This window comes from Apium graveolens, chromosome 3 (assembly GCF_009905375.1).
Source record: "Apium graveolens cultivar Ventura chromosome 3, ASM990537v1, whole genome shotgun sequence".
Taxonomy (NCBI): Eukaryota; Viridiplantae; Streptophyta; class Magnoliopsida; order Apiales; family Apiaceae; genus Apium; species Apium graveolens.
The window spans coordinates 187946333-187970088 of NC_133649.1; the positions used below are offsets into that span (position 1 = coordinate 187946333).

Below are 23756 nucleotides of genomic sequence, written 5' to 3' on the forward strand. Positions count from 1 at the left end.
AATTCCAAAGAGAAAAGAATTTTTTATCATAACGGATGTCCCACTATTGTGGTTACCAAAGTCTGAATTTGTGAGAAAGTGTTGTTGAAATGAAAGAACACTGAGAGATCAATATGATCAAATGAACTTGGTATTGCGTGTCCAAATTAAGACACTACTAAAGGTTGTAAACCTTCTTGTAGTCACAACACACACAAGTGATGGCGTCCCATCCAACTCCTATCACACAGACAGGTATACCTTGTGTCCCCTATAGTTAGGGTTGTTCATCTCAGTTAGAATAAAAGAATATAAAAGGAATTCAAACTCAAATGAATAAAACTGAAAAGATTTCAAAGTTGATATTTCTGGAGAAAATAGAATCCAGAAAACAAGATTTTGGTATAAAATGACTAAACGGGTGTTAGGGAATTTATCCTCTAACAGATACCACTTTTTGAGAGAGGTCCATAAAAGTTACAGAAAAAGAAGGTATTGCTAAGGTCTTAATACTTATCTTCTATTTGAACTTTTATGTTTACTCGTCGTCCGATTCTAGATACTTCTTCATGTTTTGAGGATATCGATAATCTTCATCGTCGTCGAATTGTAGTAGCCTCGGAAGATTCCTCGGTAGAAGTTTACAACTGCCAGAAGTTTTGTCCAGCTCAATACAACCATCTCAAACGAATGCGCCTATCTTAACTTATTCGTTGGTACTATATCCAATAGTCCAACAAGAACTCGATATGAGCTCAAGCGTCCTCACATAACTTTACACACTCCTACACACTCTCGTTTCTAGTTTACTATAACCTCATCTCTAATACCAACCCGTAACGCCCCCAAATCCGGGGTCAGAGGATTTGGTCATCACTATAAAACCTCAATCCAAATTAACCTGTTAAATCAAAATGCAAATGCCAGTGGAAGATTTACAGCATCTATGACCCCAAACTAATCCAAGATCTTTTAAGGTTACAGTTCTAGAAACAACAAATCCAAATTCCACAAATAAAATTTTCACTTTTTTTTCTTTTAAAACTCTTTTCAACAAATTCCAATTCAATACTAACCCACTAGTATAACTTCGAAAAGAAGTATACTAGGCCCAACTATAAAATAACACAATTATAATATAATATAATATAAACAACTTTAAACGATAAAACTTACACTAGTCCGCAAATCCTGGACCAACCACCTTCCAAAAGTTTCTTCTTTGCTTCCTTGAATTACGCGGCTAAACAACGCAATTTAATCCTCACTGGAGGTTAAATTTAAAAACAGGAAAGTATGAGCGAAATATTAGCTCAGCAAGATCATTATAGCAAATATAGGGTCATTTTGATATAAAACTCACTTCTGCATTAGAGCAGAATATTTAAAAATCATAATTGTTGAATCAGAAAATTTAGTTAAGGAATCCCAAAATTGATTCCTTCTCAGTATTCAAAATCCTTTTGATATTTTTGAGCGAAATGCTTCAGTAATACTTTGAATCTTGACGAGAATAAAACTCGTAAAACTGTGTTTACAGAATTATCGTAAACAACAATAACAAGAACCAATGATTATGGACTGAATCATAAACCTTATTCAAAACCGAACTCTTGAAATTAATACTTATTTTGTTGTCATATCAAATTAGATATCAATACGAACTTTGATGCTCACAACATCCCATACTGAAGTCAACATCAATCATCTGTACTAATACCACCTTTGATATTTAACAAAGTAAGTATCAGCAAAAATCAGAAACTGAATCAACACTGCATTTCACTTTTAATCTAAAACAGAAACAATTGATAAACCATTTATTCTATGATTATCAAAACAATTTAGAAACAACAGTTTAGATTGGAACCAATTATATTTCATGATGTTCCTGATGATCAGTCACGAAACAACACCGGTATCCTGCAGCCATACCGTAAATATAGGTACTACCCGTATCCCGCATCCATACGGTACCTATAGGGCGCCAGAAAAGGCATATATTCTCCTTGAAATATATTACAGCTAGACCGGTATCTCGATCACCTACGATGTAACCAGTAACCGTTCCAAACTTAAAACATTTTATTAAAAAGGAGCCGAATCAATCGACATCCTAAATAATTTTATTCCCCCATTCACTTAGGCAGGAATACTCGCAACAAAATTATCTTTCTCAAAACCTAAAACATTTATAAATCCATTCATCTGATAAGTAAAAAACACTTAGTTATTCTGAACATAGAATAGCAGAAGAATATTTGCATGATAATTCATCGATATGTAAAATATTTATTTATTCTGAACTGAGAATAGGGAAAACAATACTTGCATAAAAAGATTCAAAATAAATATCACTTGAACAATAAGTGATGATAAGGATAATTGCTTTTGGGTTTTTAGCAGTTAGTCACACTCGTAGAAACGCAATTATCTCAGTCTGGCATCTCGAGATATTGTCGTCTTTTATTCTAACAATTCACTGATATACTGCTCCAGCAATTGCTAGAAGCTTGATAACCAACACCATTCCATTTCAATCTTTATCCAACGTCTTGTCCTGATCAACTCGAGCGATCCGTATCTATAATTAAAATATACAATTTTATTCGTCTAAACGATAATTACTCGACGAACTGCGCGTCAAAAATCCTATTGTCTACCCATATGATAGCCCACACATAAAGAAAATAGTCAAAAACAAGACTCATGAACCACGTACGCATGTAATTCACATAGTACGTAAACAAATAACTCACGTATCACATAATTCATATCACATATAACTCAGTTCGTCAAAAGGTTCGAATCTGTACGATTAAAAAAAATATGATTTTTCGCTCAAAAATCGACTCAGAATGATTCGTAAAACAAGCGAACTTTCAAAAAAAAGAGTTTGGGTCTCGAAAGTATTTTTAATGAAAGCATAATATTTTTCTGAGTCTATACGCGTTCATTTCGTATTAAACGGACGAACGGTTTATTTATTACGAACAAAATAAGAATTATCTAGGAATAAATCAATTAATAATAACACTAATTAATTTATAAATACCAAAATATTATTTTTAAAAGATTAAAAACAATTTTTAGAATTTATTTGAATTAATTATAAATAATTTATATTTTATTTAACTATTTATGAATAAAATCAATTGATTACTGATTTAATCAATTAATTAAATCCATAAATAATTAACTAAAATAAATTATAAATAATTAAATCAAATTAGATTTTTGAAGAATAATAGAAGAAAATAACTTTTAGAATTAAAGTAATTAACTAAATGATTTTTAGAATTTAGAATTAATAATTAAATAAGTTTAAAATTTAAAGAAATGAATTTTAGGAAATAAAATGAATTTTGATTTTTTATAAAAAAAAATTGCAGAGACAGTTTTTGCCGAAACAGAGTTGGGGTAATATGGATCAACAGGCGGGGGTTTGGGGGGAGGAAGCCAGATACCGGCCGGAACTCGACCGGAATCTAGGTTCAACCCCGGAAATCGGCGAGCTCGAGGTCTTCCGATGAGCCTCGCAGGTTGGAAAAAACAGACGGTTCAAACCGTTTTTTGCCCCAAAAATACTCGTTACAACCTCTGAAACTCAGAGCAATCAACAATAAGTGCAAACAATCCGGAGTTCGTCGATCCCGGCCAAATTCAAAGAATCCGGCGAACAAAGTCCGGCCAACAGTCGAATCGCCTGAATTCTAAACCAAACTTCATGATTTTGATATCAAAATGATGTTCAGAAGGAGTACAATCTATTTACATGATCCTAATCAACCACACAAATCCATATAACTCAAGAAATCGAAAATAAAAAATCAAAAACCCGAGTACTCGGGTTCATCGATTTAGCATACCAAAAATTACGAAAAATACATAAATAGCATCCTCAGATCATCTAAATGCTTATTCTAACAACTAAATCATTCAATAATCCACAGAAATCAAACACCTAATTCTTGACCAAGAACCCTAAAAACGAAATTACAATTCACTAATCTAGGATTGTTTTTGATAATTGAAACAAGTAGAATTTTAAAATCCAATCATTTTGATTACTCATACTTACAATTTGGAGTTCAGAATCACTTCCAAAATTGAGATTTAATTCTTTAGCTCAAGAACACCCCCACCTTCTTGTTCTTCAAATTTCTTTTTAATTTTTCTGAATTTTTCTGAATTTAATGAGTAAAATAAAAATAATACAACTATTTTTATTAAACCTAAAATTATATCCCTAAAATTAATTAAGGGTGTTTGTATCCCCTAATTAAAATTATTAAGCCCCAAAATAATAATTACGAAGAATAATTTAAAAAATTGTAAAATATAAAATTTGTATCAAAATTCCGCAAAAATTGTGAATAATGCAAAAATGTTGGGTATTTGAAATACGAATGATTCTATAAAAATAACAACATGAATTTTGTGGGCTTTGACGTCCTGTGGGGTCCCGGTCCGTTGATTTTTGTAACACAGGAACGATTCCTAAATTAACAAAAAATCCTGAAAACGCATAGAATGCATTTAAATGCACATAAAACGAGATAAAATGAGTACCTCGATAAAGACGCAAATAAACACGAGTCCAAATTACAGATCGATTCATATAAATGCATCTTAAACATGTAACGAGTATCCCATTGAATCATATCATATCCGAAAATAGATTACTTAGCCGCTAAGTAACTATTAAAATGATACAATTTAATACCAAATTTGGATAATTATCAAAACCGAGCTTCTTATAAAACACCCTATGAGAAAATAATGTAAAATATCCCGTCTCTCGAGAATACGGGTTATGTTGATCTATCCAAACGTTTATCGTATCGAAAATTGTATAGCGGGACACGTATGGGTCAAACCCTAAGCCGGATCGAAAAAGGTAAAACACGGAAAATGTCCGGAATTACTAGATTAGGTTCGGAAGGAGTTTTCGGAAGAGTTTCGGGTTGTAAATACGTAAAAATAGTTGAGGTTGGACGATTGCCAGTTTCATAAAATAGTTTTCTAATTATTCAGAAAATAATTAATAAATCCATAAATCATTATAAATTTATATAATAGTCCAAAAATTATCAGAAAAATATCATAATTATCTATATTCTATCCTGGACATATTACAAATTAAAATACTCAAATAATATCACATATAAACATCCAAAACATCAACTCCAACTATCATATAATTCACAAAAAATCATATAAAATCACATAAACAATTTCAAATAGAATAATAATAATAATATCTGCAAATATGGGATATTACATTTTCAATGATGACATTCCCAATTTCTAAATTTCCATATCCCTTAGTAAATCATTTGTTGTCATGTCCAAAGGTAACTATAGGGCCAACTTTCTCAACCACACCTGTGAGCAAGGACTTTTCTTCTGTCATGTGCCTAGAACACCCGCTATCCCGAATCCGTATGATCTTTTCCTTTCAAACCTTACCCTTCATACACAGATTGATTAAGAGGACTTTGGTACCCAAGTTTTCTTGGGTCCTGAAGGTTTAGGGGTAGAATCAGAATCAACTGAAACCTTAACTGGCTTAGCTTTCACTTTGACTGAATCCTTCTCAGTGCTAGTCTCAACAGAGTTGTCAGACTTAGAGACAGGAGGTACTACATTCTTTTCCTGTTTGTGCTCATTACTAATGATTATCTTAGTGTCAATGCAAGTGCTAGAAGTTTCATGATAATTTTAAAATACTCAGTCATGGTAACAAATGCACATGGCATACAACCAACTATGCCACAAGGCTAATAAAAACTAAGCATGTTAGGCATGGTAGGCACACTTGAAGATGTAACAAATTCTACTTTAGCTTTTGTGCATGCATGTGTAAGGTGTGCAGCAGAATTGCAAATATTACATAACTATCTATATGCAGAAGAGGAAGATGCAAAATCAGATTTCTTATTTACACTTACCTTACTATTTCTATTCTTCTTAGCCTTAACCGTAACACTCTCACCAGTCTTACGTTCATCTATGATGTCTGGTTTCTTAAATGTGTCAGGTCATTTGTTATCCACCTGATTACCTAGGCCAACTTTGAGTTTAGCCTTACTAGCTGGAGCCTTAGGAGTCTTAGGGGATTCCTCTACCTTCTCTTTCTCTATGTCCTCAGCAATCAATTCCTCATTGATTAGCAAACTTACTTCATCCAAAGGTTCTGAAACAGACTCAGTGAACAACAAAGATACAACATCATTAATTTTATCTCTGATGCACCACTATGTTTCTTAATGGCTAGCTTAGAATAGTCAAGTCATATTGAAGCCTTAGATTTAAATCTTTGACTATCAATTATCTCCTTCTGAGCAAAGCTGCTTTCTTAAATGCCTGTAACTTCTTTTCTAAATCAGCAATTTAGGTTCTAGGAATGGCTTCTATGTTTGCATTCCACTTTACCTTATTCTCTAAGTATTCATTCTTTTCCTTAAGGTCTTCTAAGCCAACTACAAGAAATTCTAGTTCTTCATTTCTAGAGGTCAAACTCTCAGATCTAAGAACTAACTTATCATTTTCAAGTTTATATACAAGCATATCAATAGTTGTACATTCAGAAATCTGAGATGATTGTGGTGATTCCTCTATAGAGTCTACCATAAGAGCTAGATTCATATACTCTTCCTCTTCATCTGAATCAGTATCATCCTAGCTTTTTTCTTTAGAAATGTATGCTCTTCCCTTTTCATTGACCACATAAGCATTCAACTTCTGTTTCAGCTTCTCATTCTGCCTCTTCATATCTTCATAAGTTTCTTTCTTCTCATAGGAATATTTTCCTTTTGTTGCCTTGGGCTTTCTGTAATCAGATGTAAAGTGTCCCAACTCATTGTAGTTGTAACATCTTGTTTGGCTTTTGTCTACCCAGCTTGACTTCAGTCCTTCCTTGGAGCTTGACCCTTACAAGTAGCTTCCTTCTTGAAATCTCCCAGATGAACCCCTTGACTTGTAGTTGGGTTTTCTTCCGAATCTAACATGACTAAATTTTGCAGACATGTATGTCATAGATTTATCCTCCAACTCTTCAAGTTCTTCCTAAGTATAGAACTCACTTTCATCCACTGGCTTACCATGAGCAATTTCAGCTAAACAATTTTCTTGATTATTGAGGAGGGTGCAACCTTGAGTTCTTGAGTTTCAGGTTAACGAACAACAAGTGTAGTGGTTTTTGCAAGTGCCGTACTCTTACTGTCAACAGAATCAGGGCCATAGATAATAGCTCTCTGCTCTTGTTCCAATTCATGGGTTCTTATTTTGCTCCAAGTGAACTGGCAGAGTCAACACAATTTTTCTGTTACACTCTCGTATCAGATTAACTTTCCCTTGTAGCTTTACTTCACTTAACAGTCTTGTATATATTTCAAAGAGTGAAGGCAGTGTTTCTTCGGGTTGAAGTTTAAACACCTCATACCGAGTCTTCAGAATATCCATCCTATTTTCTTTGACTTCTTCTGTACCATCCATCAACAGCTCAATGGTTTCCCACATATCCTTTGCACTATTACTTCCTAGAAGTTGATGACTCATATCATTATCGGTCGATTCCACTATTATGAGTTGAAGGTTTGTGTCCAGATTCATCAACTCCTTGTCAGTCTTCGTATATTTAGACGGATCCCTGGGAGAGGATGAGGAAGGAATTCTTGCATCACTTGCAGTAGTGGATTCATCAACTACTTCCATTGGAATATAAGGGCCATTCAGTAATATCCCAATATATAATGGATTCGAAGCTTTCATAAACATCATCATCTTTTTCTTTCAAAGATTGTAATTATCTCTGTCAAATGGGGGAATCTTGATACTTCCAATTCTTTGGTTGTTAATCATCTTGGCGGAATTAAAATTATTTAAAATTCAAAAATTTCATGAAATGACAATTTTTAAAAATTAAAAAATTTCAAGAAATTTTTCAAGAACTTGTTTCTTTCTCCGGATCTTGATTTGTATGTCAATCAACAAGTAGTGATACTAATTGTTAGTCCCAAAGTATCGTAGAATGGGGGGTTGAATATGATACCTACAATCCTTTTCGATTCGTTTCAAGTTCTTCGTTATATATAAGGAATCAAAATAGACACAAAACAATTTGAGAAATATATTATTTTATTAATATAAACCTTGAGGTTGCTACAATCTAATCAAACAAATGATTAGTTACAATAAATTCAACAGCACAACATTGTGTTTACAAGCTTAGTAAATTTGACTTCCTTTACTTGTTACTTGGGACCACAAGCAAACTAAAATTGTCTTAGCCTTTTTCTTTACTTGCGATCAATCTTCCATGTCACCTTGCCTTTACTTGCGACTAAGAGGCCAGTCATTGCCTTAACCAATTCTCATTTACTCGCGACCAATCTCTTGTCTCCTTGCCTTTACTTGAGACCAAGAGCCAAGTCATTGCCTTAGACAATTCTTCTTCCTTAGTTGCGACCACATGGAAGGCTTTTCCCTTTACTCCTTTTTGCTAACTTGCGACCTAGAGGGAAGGTTCTTGACTTAGAACTTTGGCTGACTTGCGACCACAAGACTTAGTTTTTGACTTGAAAATTTTCAATCTCTTGACTTCTTAAATTATATCAATAATAAATCTTTTGTATAATTAAATTAAACCCTTTCAGATATGTTGATATTTGGTGCACTGTTCTGGTTCATAAACAACTAACATGAATTGATTTAATTCAATTTCCTTGACAATTATGAACTGATACATCTTCTTTGATTATTCATTTCTTCAGTCAATGAACCCCTGATCTTTAATACTTCAAATCAAATCATTTCACTGACGGTGGAAGTCCTTTGACATCTTATTCTTTACGGAGGCTTGAACATATTAATGAACTTCTTCCATGACCTGGTTACGAATTTAGAGCATTAATTCCATCTTTTGATTCTTTGTATTTATCCAGTCTTCATCTTTAGGGTTCCTATGCTTCATAGTTTAATATTATTTATCTGTTTCTATTAGATCTTAAACTATTTGTTTATCAACAGCAAACTCTAATACCAATTGTTAGGTCCTTAATGCAACTGTAGAGCGGGGTGAATACAGTTTATGCAGATAAATAGATTTAAACACTCAACAGGATAAATAGTTTTGTAATAAATACTAAAAACTGGTTGCAAACTAATCTCCCAAAGGATGAACAGATATCCTTGAGAGCTGTTAGGTTATACAAAAGATATATCAATACGTGACATAAAGTGTTAACCTAATCTGTGCTTATATACTACACAGCTACACAATCAAATAAGGAATTATATTCTATTATAATAAGGAATCATAAAATATATCCTTAATTTGATTGCTCCTAGAAGTAAAGTCCTTCACCGACCTGAATTTTGCAAACCCTTTCCTTCTTTGATATCTCCTGACTTTTAGCTGAAGTGACTAAATACTTATGTTTATTTACTGATCAGTAAATGCCGATGACATATGTTGTTGATGTCACCTTCTGTTAAACTCTGGTATCAATGCTAATAATAAACTCTGATAGTTTATAAGCTGATGTCATCAATTTCTTTTAACTGAATAAAGTTGTTCTATGAAAAATCTTTTAAGTCAAGATATCGACAAGTCACAGATCAAGTTATATCGAGAAGTCCAGAATGACTTATCTAGAAGTCCAAAATGGCTTATAGAGAAGTCATAGAGATATCGACAAGTCAAATAAAGATGTGAAGAATTGGAGATATCGACAAGTCAATTTCTTATATAGAGATCTTAGAGATATCGATAAGCCAAAATGTGTATATAGAGATCTCAGAGATATCGACAAGTTATTTCTACATGTAGAGAACTCGGAGATATCGACAAGTCAAATGAAGATGTCAAGAATTGGAGATATCAACAAGTCAATTTCTTATATAGAGATATCAGAGATATCGACAAGTCATTTCACATGCAAGGATCTAGAGACCTCGACAAGTCAAGTATACCGATTGAGAACTCAGAGATCTCGATAAGTCATTATACTTATTGAGATGTCATTTCTCTATAGAAAAAACTAGAGATCTCGACATACTTCTCAAATACAAAATGCAGACAAGTTCCAGATTCAAGATTATCAGCCAATAAACGATCTATCAACTAGATTGAAAAGCCTACAAAGTAGCTGAGAGAATACAAGATCAAGGGCCAAGTTTAACTGGACAAAGGATGGTCACAGACCTGCAAGATTCTGCACAAATTTGCTAAGCTAGAGTTGGAAATAGAAAAAGGTTTCTTTAAAAAGTAGTTTAGTAAATTTTAGTGCAAGTCTTGTAAACCCATGCTGCTAATCTATAAAGCATGCAGTGGTCCTTAGTTCACAAGTAACAAACATATCTAGATTTTCTTGTATTATCTCAAGATAGAAGCTGAGTTCTTATTTTTCTTAAGAACATAGAATTTATAGCAAGACAAACTTAATTAGTACAAATTAAGTGAGTTCTGAAAATACTGTGCTTGTTGATTATTTCTGTAAACACAATATATCTGCAAAATCTAAACTGTTTTGTTCAACTAAAATCCAAACAAGCTTAAAAAGGCTAAAAATCCAAGAAATACATTCACCCCTCCTCTCTTTTGCATTCAGTATCTAACAAGTGGTATCAGAGGAAAATATGAAAGTAAACAGATAAAGATCTTGGAAGAATGAGTGCACAAAAGATAAGTAGTATCAAGATTCCAGCCTTTGATAAAATCAACTATACACTTTGGAAGAAAAAGATGTTGTTCATAAATATGGCCAACATATGTACATCCAGATTCTCAAGAATGGCCCTATTATTCCCATGGAAAGGGTTGATGAATCTACTAATGGAGACATGGTCATTCCAGCTCATTTTTCCCCTAAAGACTCCTCAAAATACACTGAGCCTGAAAAGGAAAAAGTCTCTCTGGACAGTGGCCTACAACTAATAATGATAGAGTCACTTGAAAATGTTATGTACAATAATATTGTCAACTGTGACACAGCCAAACATATTTCGGAGAAGATTAAAATTTTGTGAAAGGGCATAAAGGAAGTAAAATCTAATCAAAGGAGAATACCGGTGTCTCAATATGAGGGTTACATGGAAAAGCCTAAAGAATGAATTACTGAAGTTTTTGAAGATTCAAAAAATTGATATATGACTTGCAACTTCATGATAAATATTATGAAGCTGAGGAGGTTAACCTAAAGTTTTTGCTAGCCCTTCCTGACCATCTTGAATAGAAAATATCAACTATTAGAGAAGGAAGAGACTTGAGCAGAATGAAACTAGAAGTCTTGTATGGGATCTTGAAAACATATGAGCTTGAGATGTTACAAAGAAAGTCATTGAAGGAAAACCAAGGACATGTGGTTGATGGATCCAGTGCCTTTGTGGTCAATGACAATGAAGCAAGTGAAGATGAACAAGATGCTCAAACTCCAGTCATTCATTCTATTAAGAAAAAGAACAAGGGACCTCAGGAACAAGTCATTTTGGAGATAGAGGAAGATGAATACTACACCCTTGATGAGCTACATGAGATGGATTAATCAATGGATTATCTGGCTAGAAATTCTCCAATATCATGGTTAAAAAGCCAAGGTTTTTCAGGAACAAGGGACGGTCCTCAAATAGCAAGAACTCGAAACCAAAAACTCAGTTTAACTCAGCTAGCAAAGGTGGCTACAAAACTGGATCCATTGACAGATCAAAAATAAGGTGCTTTAACTGTAATGAGTTGGGCCACTTTGCAACTGAGTGAATGAAGCCAAAGAAAGTGAAGAAGGATAAAGCCTATCTAGAATTAGAAGCAATGTATGCAGCTCTCTTCAAGAAACAACAAGGAAAGGCTTATATAGCTGAAGGCAAAAGTTGGGATGATACTGATGAAGATTATGAGAATGAAAAATTCGGAAATTATGCACTTATGGATCTTGAGCAAGGAGAATCATCCTCATCAAAATCAGAGATACCAACTTTAACTACCACTGATCTAAATACAAGTCAATATAAAGAAACTATTGAAAAGATGAGTGTAGAAATGTTTCATATCCACACAAGCATGGTGGCGGCTACTAAGGAAGTTAGTAGACTGTCAAAGACAAATGAGAAGCTTGAGACTGAAAAGCAAGAATTGGAGTTACGGCTTGTTGAGTTTGAAATAGTCAAGAAGGAAAATGAGTATCTGAAAAACAAGCTCAACTCTGCAAGTGAAATTGAATCCATTTTAAGGGAAAAACTGGAAAAGAATGAGGTCAAATTGAAGTCTTTTAGAAATGCATCTCAGTTGGATGGACAATACCATGAGAAGAACAAACTATGTGCTAATATAGCTGTTGGTTTGGACTAGATGCCTTGAATAGTAACAAGAAAAATGAAGGCGACAAAGTAAGGTAATTGCAAATCAAGATGTCCCGGTTATGCTGAGAAAAGTTGATGTACCTTTGTTCAAGGCATGCGAGGTTAATTTCAGTGAGGTTGAGTTGGTCATCAAGCAAGAACTTGAAGATGAAGACAATAAAAAGAAAATTGAAGAAACCACTCCTACTAATGAAATTAAGAAGAAGCCCATGGCCAATCAAGTTTCTAAGACACCAATCAAGGAAGTCAAGACTGAGAATGTAGGAAAGAAGAAGAAGAACATGAATGGGAAAATTGGAGTGAACAAGAGCAACAACTTTGCATTTGTTGCAGATGCTCCCAGGAAACAATGTCAAAAGTGTGGCTCAACCAATCACATAACTCACCTTTGTAAAAAGGTTTTTAGTGAGCCAGAAGTGGGAGCATGCAAATATAATGAAGCAAAGGCCGAAGATCCCTATTTCTTCTGTGACAAATTTGATTGCATTTCTTGTAATATGAAAGTGATGACAAGTTGTAATAAACTGAGAGTAGATCTTAAAGCAGTTAACCTTGGATCTAAAAATAAAAAGAAAAATGCAAATAAATCATTGAACACCGTTCTTTCTGAATCATCAAATTCTACTTCTATAACTTATATTAAAAAAAAGTACCCAACACTGCCTGGGTAGCTAAACACACTTAATCCTCATTGTGTGCAGGGTAAAATGAAGAGAGTCATATAAATCATTAAAAGTGGATGCTCCAGAAATATGACAGGTGATAAGGCCCTACTATCACAATTTGAGGACATGGTTGGCTAATTAGTGACTTTTGGAGACAACAACAAATGATTCACAATGGGATATGGCAAGTTAATTTCTCGGAATATAGTCATTAAAGATATAGCACTGGTAGCTGGTCTTGAAGTAAATTCCCTAAGTGTCAGTCAATTCACAGATGGTGGATTAAAAGTTTTATTTGACAAATAAGACTGCTCAATTATCAGCAAAATGACTGGTGAAGTTGCTTTGAAAGGAGCAAGGAAACGAAGCTTGTTTGTTGCAGATCTATACTCAGCATATAAGGATTGTATATGTTCCTTCTATACCAAGGCATCAATTGAGCAAAGCAAACTGTGGCACAAGAAGCTCTCTCACCTGAATTTTAAAGCAATTAATTCCTTGGTGAGAAAGGAATTAGTGAGAGACTGCTAGGATGAAAACACGCTCTAAATTTACACGCAAGTATATGCGTTCGTAAGTAATATAGAATTCTTTCTAGTTCATTCCCATAGAGATTGGTTTAGGTTAACTTCAATCTATGCACTTATTAAACAATGATATGGTTATCGTTCAATGCTAAGACAATTAACAATTTGGGTTTTTATTAAACTAAGAGATTATACCTACTAGAATTAACTAAGAGAATTAAGGTTGAATTACTTATATGAGACAAACATGGGTTTCTAACTTCATTACTACTTCATTCAAAGTCATTGTTCTTAACCTTACCATGCGATGGTGATGACAACTAATCAGATAACACGAAACTAGTAAACACCAACTTTCATTGCACAAATACCCTACTACCAGACATCCACAAAATAGATTGAAGCTGAATAGACACCAATTATGTCGAGACCTTATATGTCTATAGAATTTGACAACATAAAGGTTTAACGAGCAAGTTATCTATCATGATTACATAGGGCAAGTAAGATGGTTAAAATTACCTACGAATCATGCATAACAAATACATGAACCTATGCTAGGATGGCAATTTCTAAACCTCTAAATTTACTTTCACTTCAATAGAGATTAACACGCTATCTTATAAGTTCGCGATGCTCATAAGATGAATATGCACAGCCAATACTAGGATATCATACAATCACCACATACTAAGATATCGAAACAAATTAACTATTGAAATCCATAAGTAAATCTACTAGAACCCCACGATAATAATTAGTTCATAATCGAACTGATCATCACCGTGGGTTCCGATGAAAGCATAGTATAATAAACTAAGTCTTTATAAACTGAATAAATAATCAAAGTGCGTAATCAAGAGTAATAGGTTCAACAAACAAGGGAACAAGCATCCAAGATTACAACTCAATCAAAGAATCACAAGTAAAACAAGTTCTTCTTCTCCTTCATTGTATTTGTACTCCTGGGTCTTCTCGTCCTCTTCTCCTTAGTCTCAGTTGTGAAAAACGTTTTTAAGATGTCTTTAAATACCAGCCCAAAACAATACAAAAGTCCAGTAGATCAATATTCTAGTAGCAACAGGATTCTGAAAAGCCGACCTGGCGCGGCCGCGCGCTATCATCCAATGCTCCTTCCCTACACTCTTCCAAGCATAAAAACATTGTACAACCATTCCTTCTCCCGATTATGCCCTGGAATGCAAAACACTACAAAAACACATCAAATGCACAAATAACTTGAGTACAAAACACCAGTTTGAGCCTTTATAAAGCGTTCTAAGTGGATATAATTGCCACTTAACAAAGACATGCCGAATTTCGAATTTGCTCAAGATAAACTTTGTGAGGTTTGTCAAATAAGCAAAATGAAAAGGTCCAGTCACAAAATTAAAACTGTGAATTCCATAAGTGCCCCATTGCAACTGATTCACATGGACCTATTTTAACCAGTTTATGTCTTATCTATTTCTAGAAAAAAATATGTACTTGTGATGGTGGATGACTATTCAAGGTAAACATGGGTAGAATTTATGCATTCAATGGATGAAACTCCACACATCATTATTGAACATATCAAGAAGATTGAGAAGCAGGATGAAGATCAAAATTGTGTGAAAAGATTGAGTAGTGACAATGGCACAAAATTCAGGATTGTAATTTTAAATGAATTCTGCAAATACAAGGGTATTGTTCAAGAGTTCTCAGCTGCAAGGACATCTCATCAAAATGGGGTAGTTGAAAGGAAGAATAGAACTCTAGTTGAAGCTGCTAGAAGAATGCTCCAGGATGTCAATTCGCCAAGTTTTTGGGAAGAAGCTGTCGACATTGCATGCTACACTCAAAACGGATATCTCATCAAAAATATGAGATATCATAAAAACCACTAGCTAAACCTTGATGGTTAGAGGCTACTAGTTTTTAGAGGCTACTAGTTTTTGGGAAGAACCACATTTAGATGGTTAGAGGCTACTAGTTGGGGTAAACCTTGATGACACCATAAAAACCACAGGGGTTTCATCAGTTTTAACTAAAGACCCTGTGGATGTTACTCAAGCACCTTCATGTGCTAAACAAGATTGATAGGTTTGAGGGTAGTACTCCTGAGGGGGAGCTATCTAAATCATTTTCAATTCAATTGGAGTTTCCTCAAGTAGGGACAAATCCCTCAAAACCCTAGCTAAAATTGCACTGACAATTGAAGCTGGGAGTACAATTGTCAATGATCCATCTATTGGATAGGCAAATATAGCACATTCAAGTGCCAGGTTTTTGCAAGAAGAACAGGGGTTTGAGGCCATGGTACATGACAGTAACCTGGTCAAATCCCCTTCAATTCAAATAGAGGTTCAATTATTGGTGAACAACATAATGTCCTAACCACAGTTCCCACTATGAGTTCAACTGTGACTCATGTCATAGGGTTACCTACCAGCTTTATCCCCTCCACCTCAACCCAAACATACATCCCATCTACCTCAAACACTAGTAAACAACGTTCTCACCTCATCTCTCAATTGCCGCAGGATGCTCAAACTCAGCCAATTACAATGAATGATCTCCTTCTACACCAATTAGCTGGCCTTGCAAACATTACCCAACAGTTACTCACAACTGACATGTCCAATCAGGATTATCGAGCTATGTTGTTGTCATATAAGGAAGATGCTGAAGAATAGCAGAATGAGATTATCGATAAAGCTGAGCAGGATGGGAATGTGGATGCTTGATTATCTAAGGATTTCAGTTTGGATATGGATGAATTCTTGGCCAGATTCAGAGAATAGTATGTCACCATCCTAGGAAGCAATGCCAAGGCTCTCAATCCATAGGATGTATATAATGATATCATAGAAGTCTACAAGGCACAACTTAAAGCTTTCCATCTTATTGGCAAAGCATTGGAAAAGACACTGGATAGTCATCAAGACAAGATCAGGAAGTTGGTGACAGACATGATTGATCAACTTGTGCCATCTCAGATTAAGATCAAAAATACATTCAACAAATTTGCTGAGAAAATGGCCAAGTTTGATATGACTGGTATGGAGCTCAGCATCAAAAACTTAAAGCAATCATTTTTGTCTCTTCATTAAGTTGTCCAAAAATAAATCTCTAGCAACAATGACACAAAGGTCAAGTTGAAGCAACTTCACAAAGCCATATATGAAACCTCAGCCTTGTTAATAGAAGGAACAAAGAATCTGTTCAAGCCATTTTTGGTGCTCCTCTCTCATCCATCTCACTATAACCAATCTCCACCTCAACCATTCTACAAATACAGTCTCTACAATAACAGGTCTCCACTCTTCAAGCCTCCAATGATTCTCTTACAGGATAAGTTCATGCTCTCACTAATCTTGCAACAATAGGATATAAAGTCCCTAGTAGACTCCCACAAACACCTAAAAATGCAAAACTCTATTTATTTGGGATCTATTATGGATGCTTTAAACATTCATCTTCCTGCCTTGCCAGAAGCAGTTAGGCCCGAAATTCCTACTCCTCTCATCTTGCCTGCTACCAAGACTAGGGGGATAGAAACCTGACTGCTAAAATCATCATCCAACCAAACCACAGCTCAGAAAAGTCAAGTTGATGTTGGGGAAGAGAGACTACAAAAAATAGCTGAGGGACTCTGTTTGGATAAAGAATTGATGAATTGCTTAGGGCTCTCAGGGTTTCTCTAACTAACAACTTCTTCACCTAAAAAAAGGTTTTGGACAAAAATATCAACTTTCTAAGGGTGATTATGGTGACAAGAGATAACTTTGCAGAGAGGAGGATTGTTGTCAATATAAATGACTCTTGTGTGGAAAGATGTATGTAGGTGTCTCTGAACTATCTCATATCCAAAAGAGCATCTAAGTTGGACATCCTAATCAACAAAGTCAATAGGGTGATTCTGGAGGATACTCTCTTACTAAATGAACTTAAGAAGGATCAAGTAGCTGCTTTTACAGAAGCATATCTCCAACCTAGCAAGAGAGTGACCTACATTTGTTCATCATCCAAAAAGTGCAGACATTTCATGATCCCAAAGCACTATGTCATGGGGAATCTGAGGTTAATTATGTCACTGGAAACTGATTTGAAGACAAAGAGGAACAAGACTGTAAAACATGATGAAGTAATCAAGATATCAGGAAGATACTAAGAAATGCCGATGACCTGTTGCCTAGAGCTCAAATTAACAAAAAAGATGATTTGGATGATGATGAGCAGAAGAAGGATGAGCAAAAATCTTCTGGCTCAAATCCAAGTCAATATTCTAAAGCAATAGGCAATAAGGTGTATGAGAAAAGAAAAGGTAAGGAAGATAAGAAGGATGATGGGAAGAGAAAGGGAAAAGATGGAGAAGGGGATTTAAAGAAGAAAACTGTTTATGAAATAAAAGTTTCACAAATCAAACTTACTCAAACCTCCAAGCCAAACAGACTCTCAACCAATCCAATCTCAAAAGCCTAAATTTATAGTCAAACAAACTACAAACACCTTACTCAAAATACCAATCAGATCTAGCCAAGTCACACTAAATAAAATCACAAACCTGTTAGGGCGAAAACACGCGCTAATATTCACGCAAGTATACGCGTTCGCAAGTAGTATAAGATATAAATCAGATTCGTTCCCACAGAGACTGGTTTAGGTTAAGTTCAATTTATGCACCTATGCAACAATGTATGGTTATCGCTCAATGCTAAGACAAATAACAAATTGGGTTTCTATTAAACTAAGAGATTATACTAAATAACATTAACTAAGAGAATTGAGGTTGAATTACTATATATGACAAACATGGGATCCTAACTTCATTAAATACTTCATTCAATAGCCTTATTGTTCTTAACCTTAGCATGTGATGGTGATGACACTAATCAGATAACACGAAACTGATAAACGCCAACTTTCGTTGCACGAGTACCATTCTACCAGACATCCACAAAAGAGATAGAAGCTGAATAGGCACCAATTATATTGAGACCCTATATGTCTATAGAATTTGACAACATAACGGTTTAAGAACAAGTTATCTATCTTGATTACATAGGACAAGTAAAACGGTTAGAGTTACCTACGAATTATGCATACACATACATGAACCTATGCTAGCATGGCAAGTTCTAAACCTCTATATTCACTGTCGCTTCAATAGAGATTAACACGTTATCTTATATGTTAGCTACGCACATAAGATGAATAAGCACAACCAATACTAGGATATCATACAATCACCACACACCAAGATATCGAAACAATTAATTATTGAAATCCATAAGTAAATCCGCTAGAATCCCATGACAACGATTAGCCCATAATCGAACTCATCGTCACCATGGGTTCCAATGAAAGCATGGTATAAACAAGGTCTTAATAAACTAAATAATAATCAAAGTACGAATAAACGAGATCAAGGTTCAACAAGAACGAAAACGAGCATCCAAAGTTACAACTAGTTCAAAGAATCACAAGTTGCAAATAAGATCTTCTTTTTCGGAGTTGTTCTGTGCTTCTAGGTCTTCTCCTTGGTATCCCAATCTTCCCGGATGATGAAAACCCTTTTTTTAAGTATATATACGCCCCTAGTGGACCTGGACCCTTAAAATCGTCAAATTCCACTCAAAAAAGGCTTTTTCAGCGAAATCAGCGACCAGCCGCGCCCTGAGCGGCCGCTTAGCTCTCCTGAGCGGGCGCTCAGCTCTCTGAGCGGGCGCTCAGCTCTGCTGAGCGGGCGCTCAGCTACTGACTGGAAAAATATTCTGATGAATCTTGTTTTAACCATAACTTGAGTTCTACTTGTCAGAATGAGGCGATTCAACTGCCCACGCGAAGCTATTGAGATTCTCTACAACTTGACAATGGCCTTGGCTTCCAATTCTGATCACTTTTCATCATATTTCCTTTAAAAGCTCTTTTCTTCATATAACTGATACCTGAAATGCATTAACACAAAAACACATGAAAATACTAACAACTTGAGTCCAAAACACCAATTTAAGCTTGTAATAAAGCATTCCAAGTGGATATAAAATCCACTTATCACACCCCCAAACTTGAATCGATGCTTGTCCTCAAGCATAAACAGACTCAAAACTACAAAATAAACCTAATGCATGAATGCAACTATGTGAATGCAACTAAATGATAATACAATCGATTCCCTCAGAATAACCATAAGAAAATGAATAAAACAATGCCTCTAAGAATGCAATAACTTGAAACAGAGTTCAAGTAAATCCCACAAACCAACTCACAAACCAGAAACGTGCGTGTGTGGATGCTTAACAGATATACTCTCGATACTAGATCAATAACCATAACTTATCTATCATCGAAACAATCAAAAGTTTATAAACAGAATAGACACTAAACGCATTATGACTCACAACACCTCCTTTCTACTAGAGTTATACAAGGATTCACACTATTATTGAACACATAACAAAGATGCTTATTTGATCGTGCAATGAATGAGGTCCCAAAAGACTTATACAATAATACCCATGTAGCGAGCGTTAGGTTAGTGGATCCCAGACTATAAAAGCCTTAGGTCACTAGGCACAAAGTCCCCTAAAACTTAATAACTCAAGTATGAAAGAGCTCACTCTTGATCAATTATGCATAAACACATACTTTTTTCTTTCTTCTTTCTTCTTTTTTTTTTCTCTTTTCTTTTTTTTTTCAACAATTTCTGAATGAGTGTGTTTCGCTCCATCTCATTCAACCCTAGACTACTCATAAAAATATGAGTCGGTTACTGGCCATTTGACACCTAGCCTTACAACAACTAGCAATGAAATCCAAGTTTTTCTCCAGATAAAAAGAATCAGTGTTTTTACGTCACTACGAGAAGATCACAAATTCTAAATATAACCAAGTGATTAAATCTCAACAACAAACAAGTATGATCATGATCTAGATCAAAAGCAACCCTATAAGACTTTGTGAAAATATTTGTTTCTGGCATGCAAATCAATTCATTAGGACTTAAACATCCCTCTATTCGTCATCACCACACTGAAATCAACATCAACTTATCAAATATCATAGTTCATCTTAAGGGATCATGCTAAATATGCATGAAAATGCAAATATATGAAATTACATAAAAACAAACAAATATGTCCTAAATGAACAATCATACAAAAATATGAATGAACTACAACTAAACATGCAACATGAATCTATATGAATCTATATGGACACACACTACTAATCCTTACATTATCACCCCCAAACTTAAAATTTTCAATGTCCTCATTGAAGGTAATAATAAGGATTTCAGGTATACCTAGTCGGCGGAAAGATTACCCTCTTCGGGTGGAGGATCAGGTGGCCAATCAACCTCGCCACCAGTGTCTCGAACAACAGTACTGAAAGCATGTGTCAAATCTGTAGCAAAATGACGGTGAATGTCATGCATGGCCTCCATACGCCTAGTTACTCGCCTGTACTGCTCATCACCAACACTAGTCCTATCAACTATGTGCTGCACATGAGAAGAACCCTCTATAGGCACTGTAGGATCCGTTCGACTACCCTCTACATCATCAAAGATATATCCCAACCCCTTGTCAAGGGGTGCACCTAAGAATGAATAACTCAAGTGATCTAGTAGTGGGTTGAGCTCAAGTGTGGGAGCATCTTCAATAGACGGCTCGAGACACTCCTGAGAAATTTTCAGCTCTGCTAACCCAAGAGAATCGAATGGCACATCCAACTTCCTCTTCCACGGAGGTGCATTCAAAACCTGCAGTTGCTCTACTTTAAAACACTCCTCTTTAGCTGTGGGTAGCTTTATTTCCTTGAACACATTAAAAGTGACCTTTTGATCGTGAACCTTCATCGTAAGCTCTCCTTTTTTCACATCGATCATAGTTCGGCCTGTAGCAAAGAATGGTCTTCCCAAGATGATGGGAATCTTCTTATCTTCCTCGAAATCAAGAATTACAAAGTCAGCAGGGAAGAAGAGTTTATCCACCTTGACCAAGACATCCTCCACTATACCTCGTGGATAAGCGATGGAACGGTCAGCTAGTTGTAATGACATGTATGTTGGTTTCGGATCAGGCAGACCAAGCTTATTGAAGATAGATAAGGGAATCAGATTGATGCTAGCTCCTAAATCACATAAACACTTGTCGAACGACAAGTTTCCGATGGTGCAAGGAATAGTGAAGCTTCCAGGATCTTTAAGCTTCGGAGGCAACTTCTGTTACAGCACAGCACTGCATTCCTCCGTGAGAGCAATGGTCTCTAAGTCATCGAGCTTCACTTTCCGAGAGAGAATACCTTTCATAAACCTCGCATAGCTAGGCATCTGTTCAAGAGCTTCAGCGAAAGGTATGTTGATATGAAGTTTCTTGAACACCTCCAAAAACTTCTCAAACTGCTTATCCGGATTTTTCTTCTGCAGCCTCTTTGGAAAAGGAGGTGGAGGATAGATCTGTTTCTCCCCTGTATTACCCTCAGAAGGAGTGTGTTCCACAGTAGTCTTCCTTGGTTCCACCTCTACTTTCTTCTGCACATCTTCTTCAGCCACAACTGCATTTTCTGAATCTTGAGATTTTTTAGGCTCTTCATCTTGCTGAATTTGGGGGCTTGCGACCTTTCCAGACCTTAAGGTGATGGCATTCACATGTTCTTCAACTTCCTTCTTTCCTGGATTGGCTTCTGTATCACTAGGAAGCGTTCCTGGTGGTCGATTCAATAAGGCATTAGCAATTTGCCCTATTTGGTTCTCCAAAGTCTTGATAGAAACAGCTTGGCTTTGGCATATAAGAGCCTGGTTTTTGCACATAAGCCTCAACTCCTCTAATTCAGATTTTTCATTTGAAGATAGACCTGCATCATGAGTTTGTTGTTGAAGTTGGAGTTGTTGCTGAAAACCAAGAGAGTTGAACAGCTTATTTCCAAATGGCTGGAACGGCTGTTGCATCACATTCTGATTGTTGCTACAGCTGAAGTTAGGATGATTCCAGTTGTCAGGATGATAAGTGTCTGGAACTGGTTGTTGCGATCTCTGAAAGTTGCTCACAAACTGATCTGAGTCGCTAGATATAGCGCATTGCTCTGTCGCATGCGGACCTGCACACAGCTCACAAACACTAATTATCTGCTTAACACCATAGTTAGCCAGAGAATCGATCTTCATCGACAACGCCTTTAGTTGAGCAGTGATAGCCGTAGCTGTATCCTCCTCAAGTACTCCTACTACCTTGCCCTGTGGACATCTCTGGGTTGGTTACTGATATTCATTAGCAGCCATCAGTTCAATTAGATCATAAGCTTCCTTATAGCTCTTTGCCCATAATGCTCCGCCTGATGCTGCATCGAGCATGGGTCTGGACTGTGCTCCCAACCCATTGTAAAAAGAAGTGATGATCATCCAATCAGGAATTCCATGATGAGGACACTTCCTAAGCATCTACTTGTAGCGCTCCCAAGCTTCACATAGCGATTCTCCCGTTTGCTGCACAAATTGAGTAATAGCGTTCCTCATTGCAGCTGTCTTCGCCATAGGGAAGAATTTAGTAAGAAACTTCTAAGCAAGATCTTCCCAAGTAGTAATCGAACCAGCTGGTAGAGAGTGTAACCAGCTCTTAGCCTTGTCCTTCAGAGAGAATGGGAACAGTCTCAGCTTCACAGCATCTTCAGAAACACCGTTGAACTTGAAGGTGTCGCATATTTCAATGAAATCCCTAATGTGTGTATTGGGATCTTCCGTTGGAGAACCCCCAAACTGGACTGAAGTCTGTACCCATTGAATTATGCCAGGCTTGATCTCAAAGGTATTAGCTGTGATAGCTGGCCAAACAATACTAGATTGAATGTCATTGATCTTGGGTTGAGAAAAATCCATCAAGGCTTTCGTTCATCCTGCTGGATCTCCCATTGTAATGAGTACCTGAAACACAAACAAATAAACTGTGAAAGTAAAAGAATCCGAGTCAGTGAACTTTAATGACCACTGATGACAAGCACATAAACTAAAAATTAACACTGAGTCCCCGGCAGCGGCGCCAAAAACTTGTTAGGGCGAAAACACGCGCTAATATTCACGGAAGTATACGCGTTCGCAAGTAGTATAAGATATAAATCAGATTCGTTCCCACAGAGACTGGTTTAGGTTAAGTTCAATTTATGCACCTATGCAACAATGTATGGTTATCGCTCAATGCTAAGACAAATAACAAATTGGGTTTTTATTAAACTAAGAGATTAT

The 23756-nt window shown here is 35.8% G+C and overlaps 1 protein-coding gene and 1 non-coding gene across 2 annotated transcripts in view; one reads left to right on the plus strand and one right to left on the minus strand.

The window, feature by feature from the left end:
• The window catches only part of LOC141714751 (uncharacterized), a 166648-nt gene extending 160018 nt beyond the window's left edge, over positions 1–6630 (minus strand). The window contains exons 1-3 of the mRNA XM_074518252.1: positions 6418–6630; positions 5934–6008; positions 5488–5637 (exon numbers count right to left, since the gene is read on the minus strand). Coding sequence (XP_074374353.1) covers positions 5488–5637; positions 5934–6008; positions 6418–6630 — 438 coding nt within the window. The remainder of the gene's footprint in view (positions 1–5487; positions 5638–5933; positions 6009–6417) is intronic.
• Positions 6631–22929: 16299 nt separating this feature from the next.
• LOC141715458 (small nucleolar RNA R71) lies at positions 22930–23036 on the plus strand. Its single transcript, XR_012572221.1, has one exon. It is a non-coding gene; the product is annotated as a small nucleolar RNA R71 (small nucleolar RNA).
• The last annotated feature ends 720 nt before the right edge of the window (positions 23037–23756 follow it).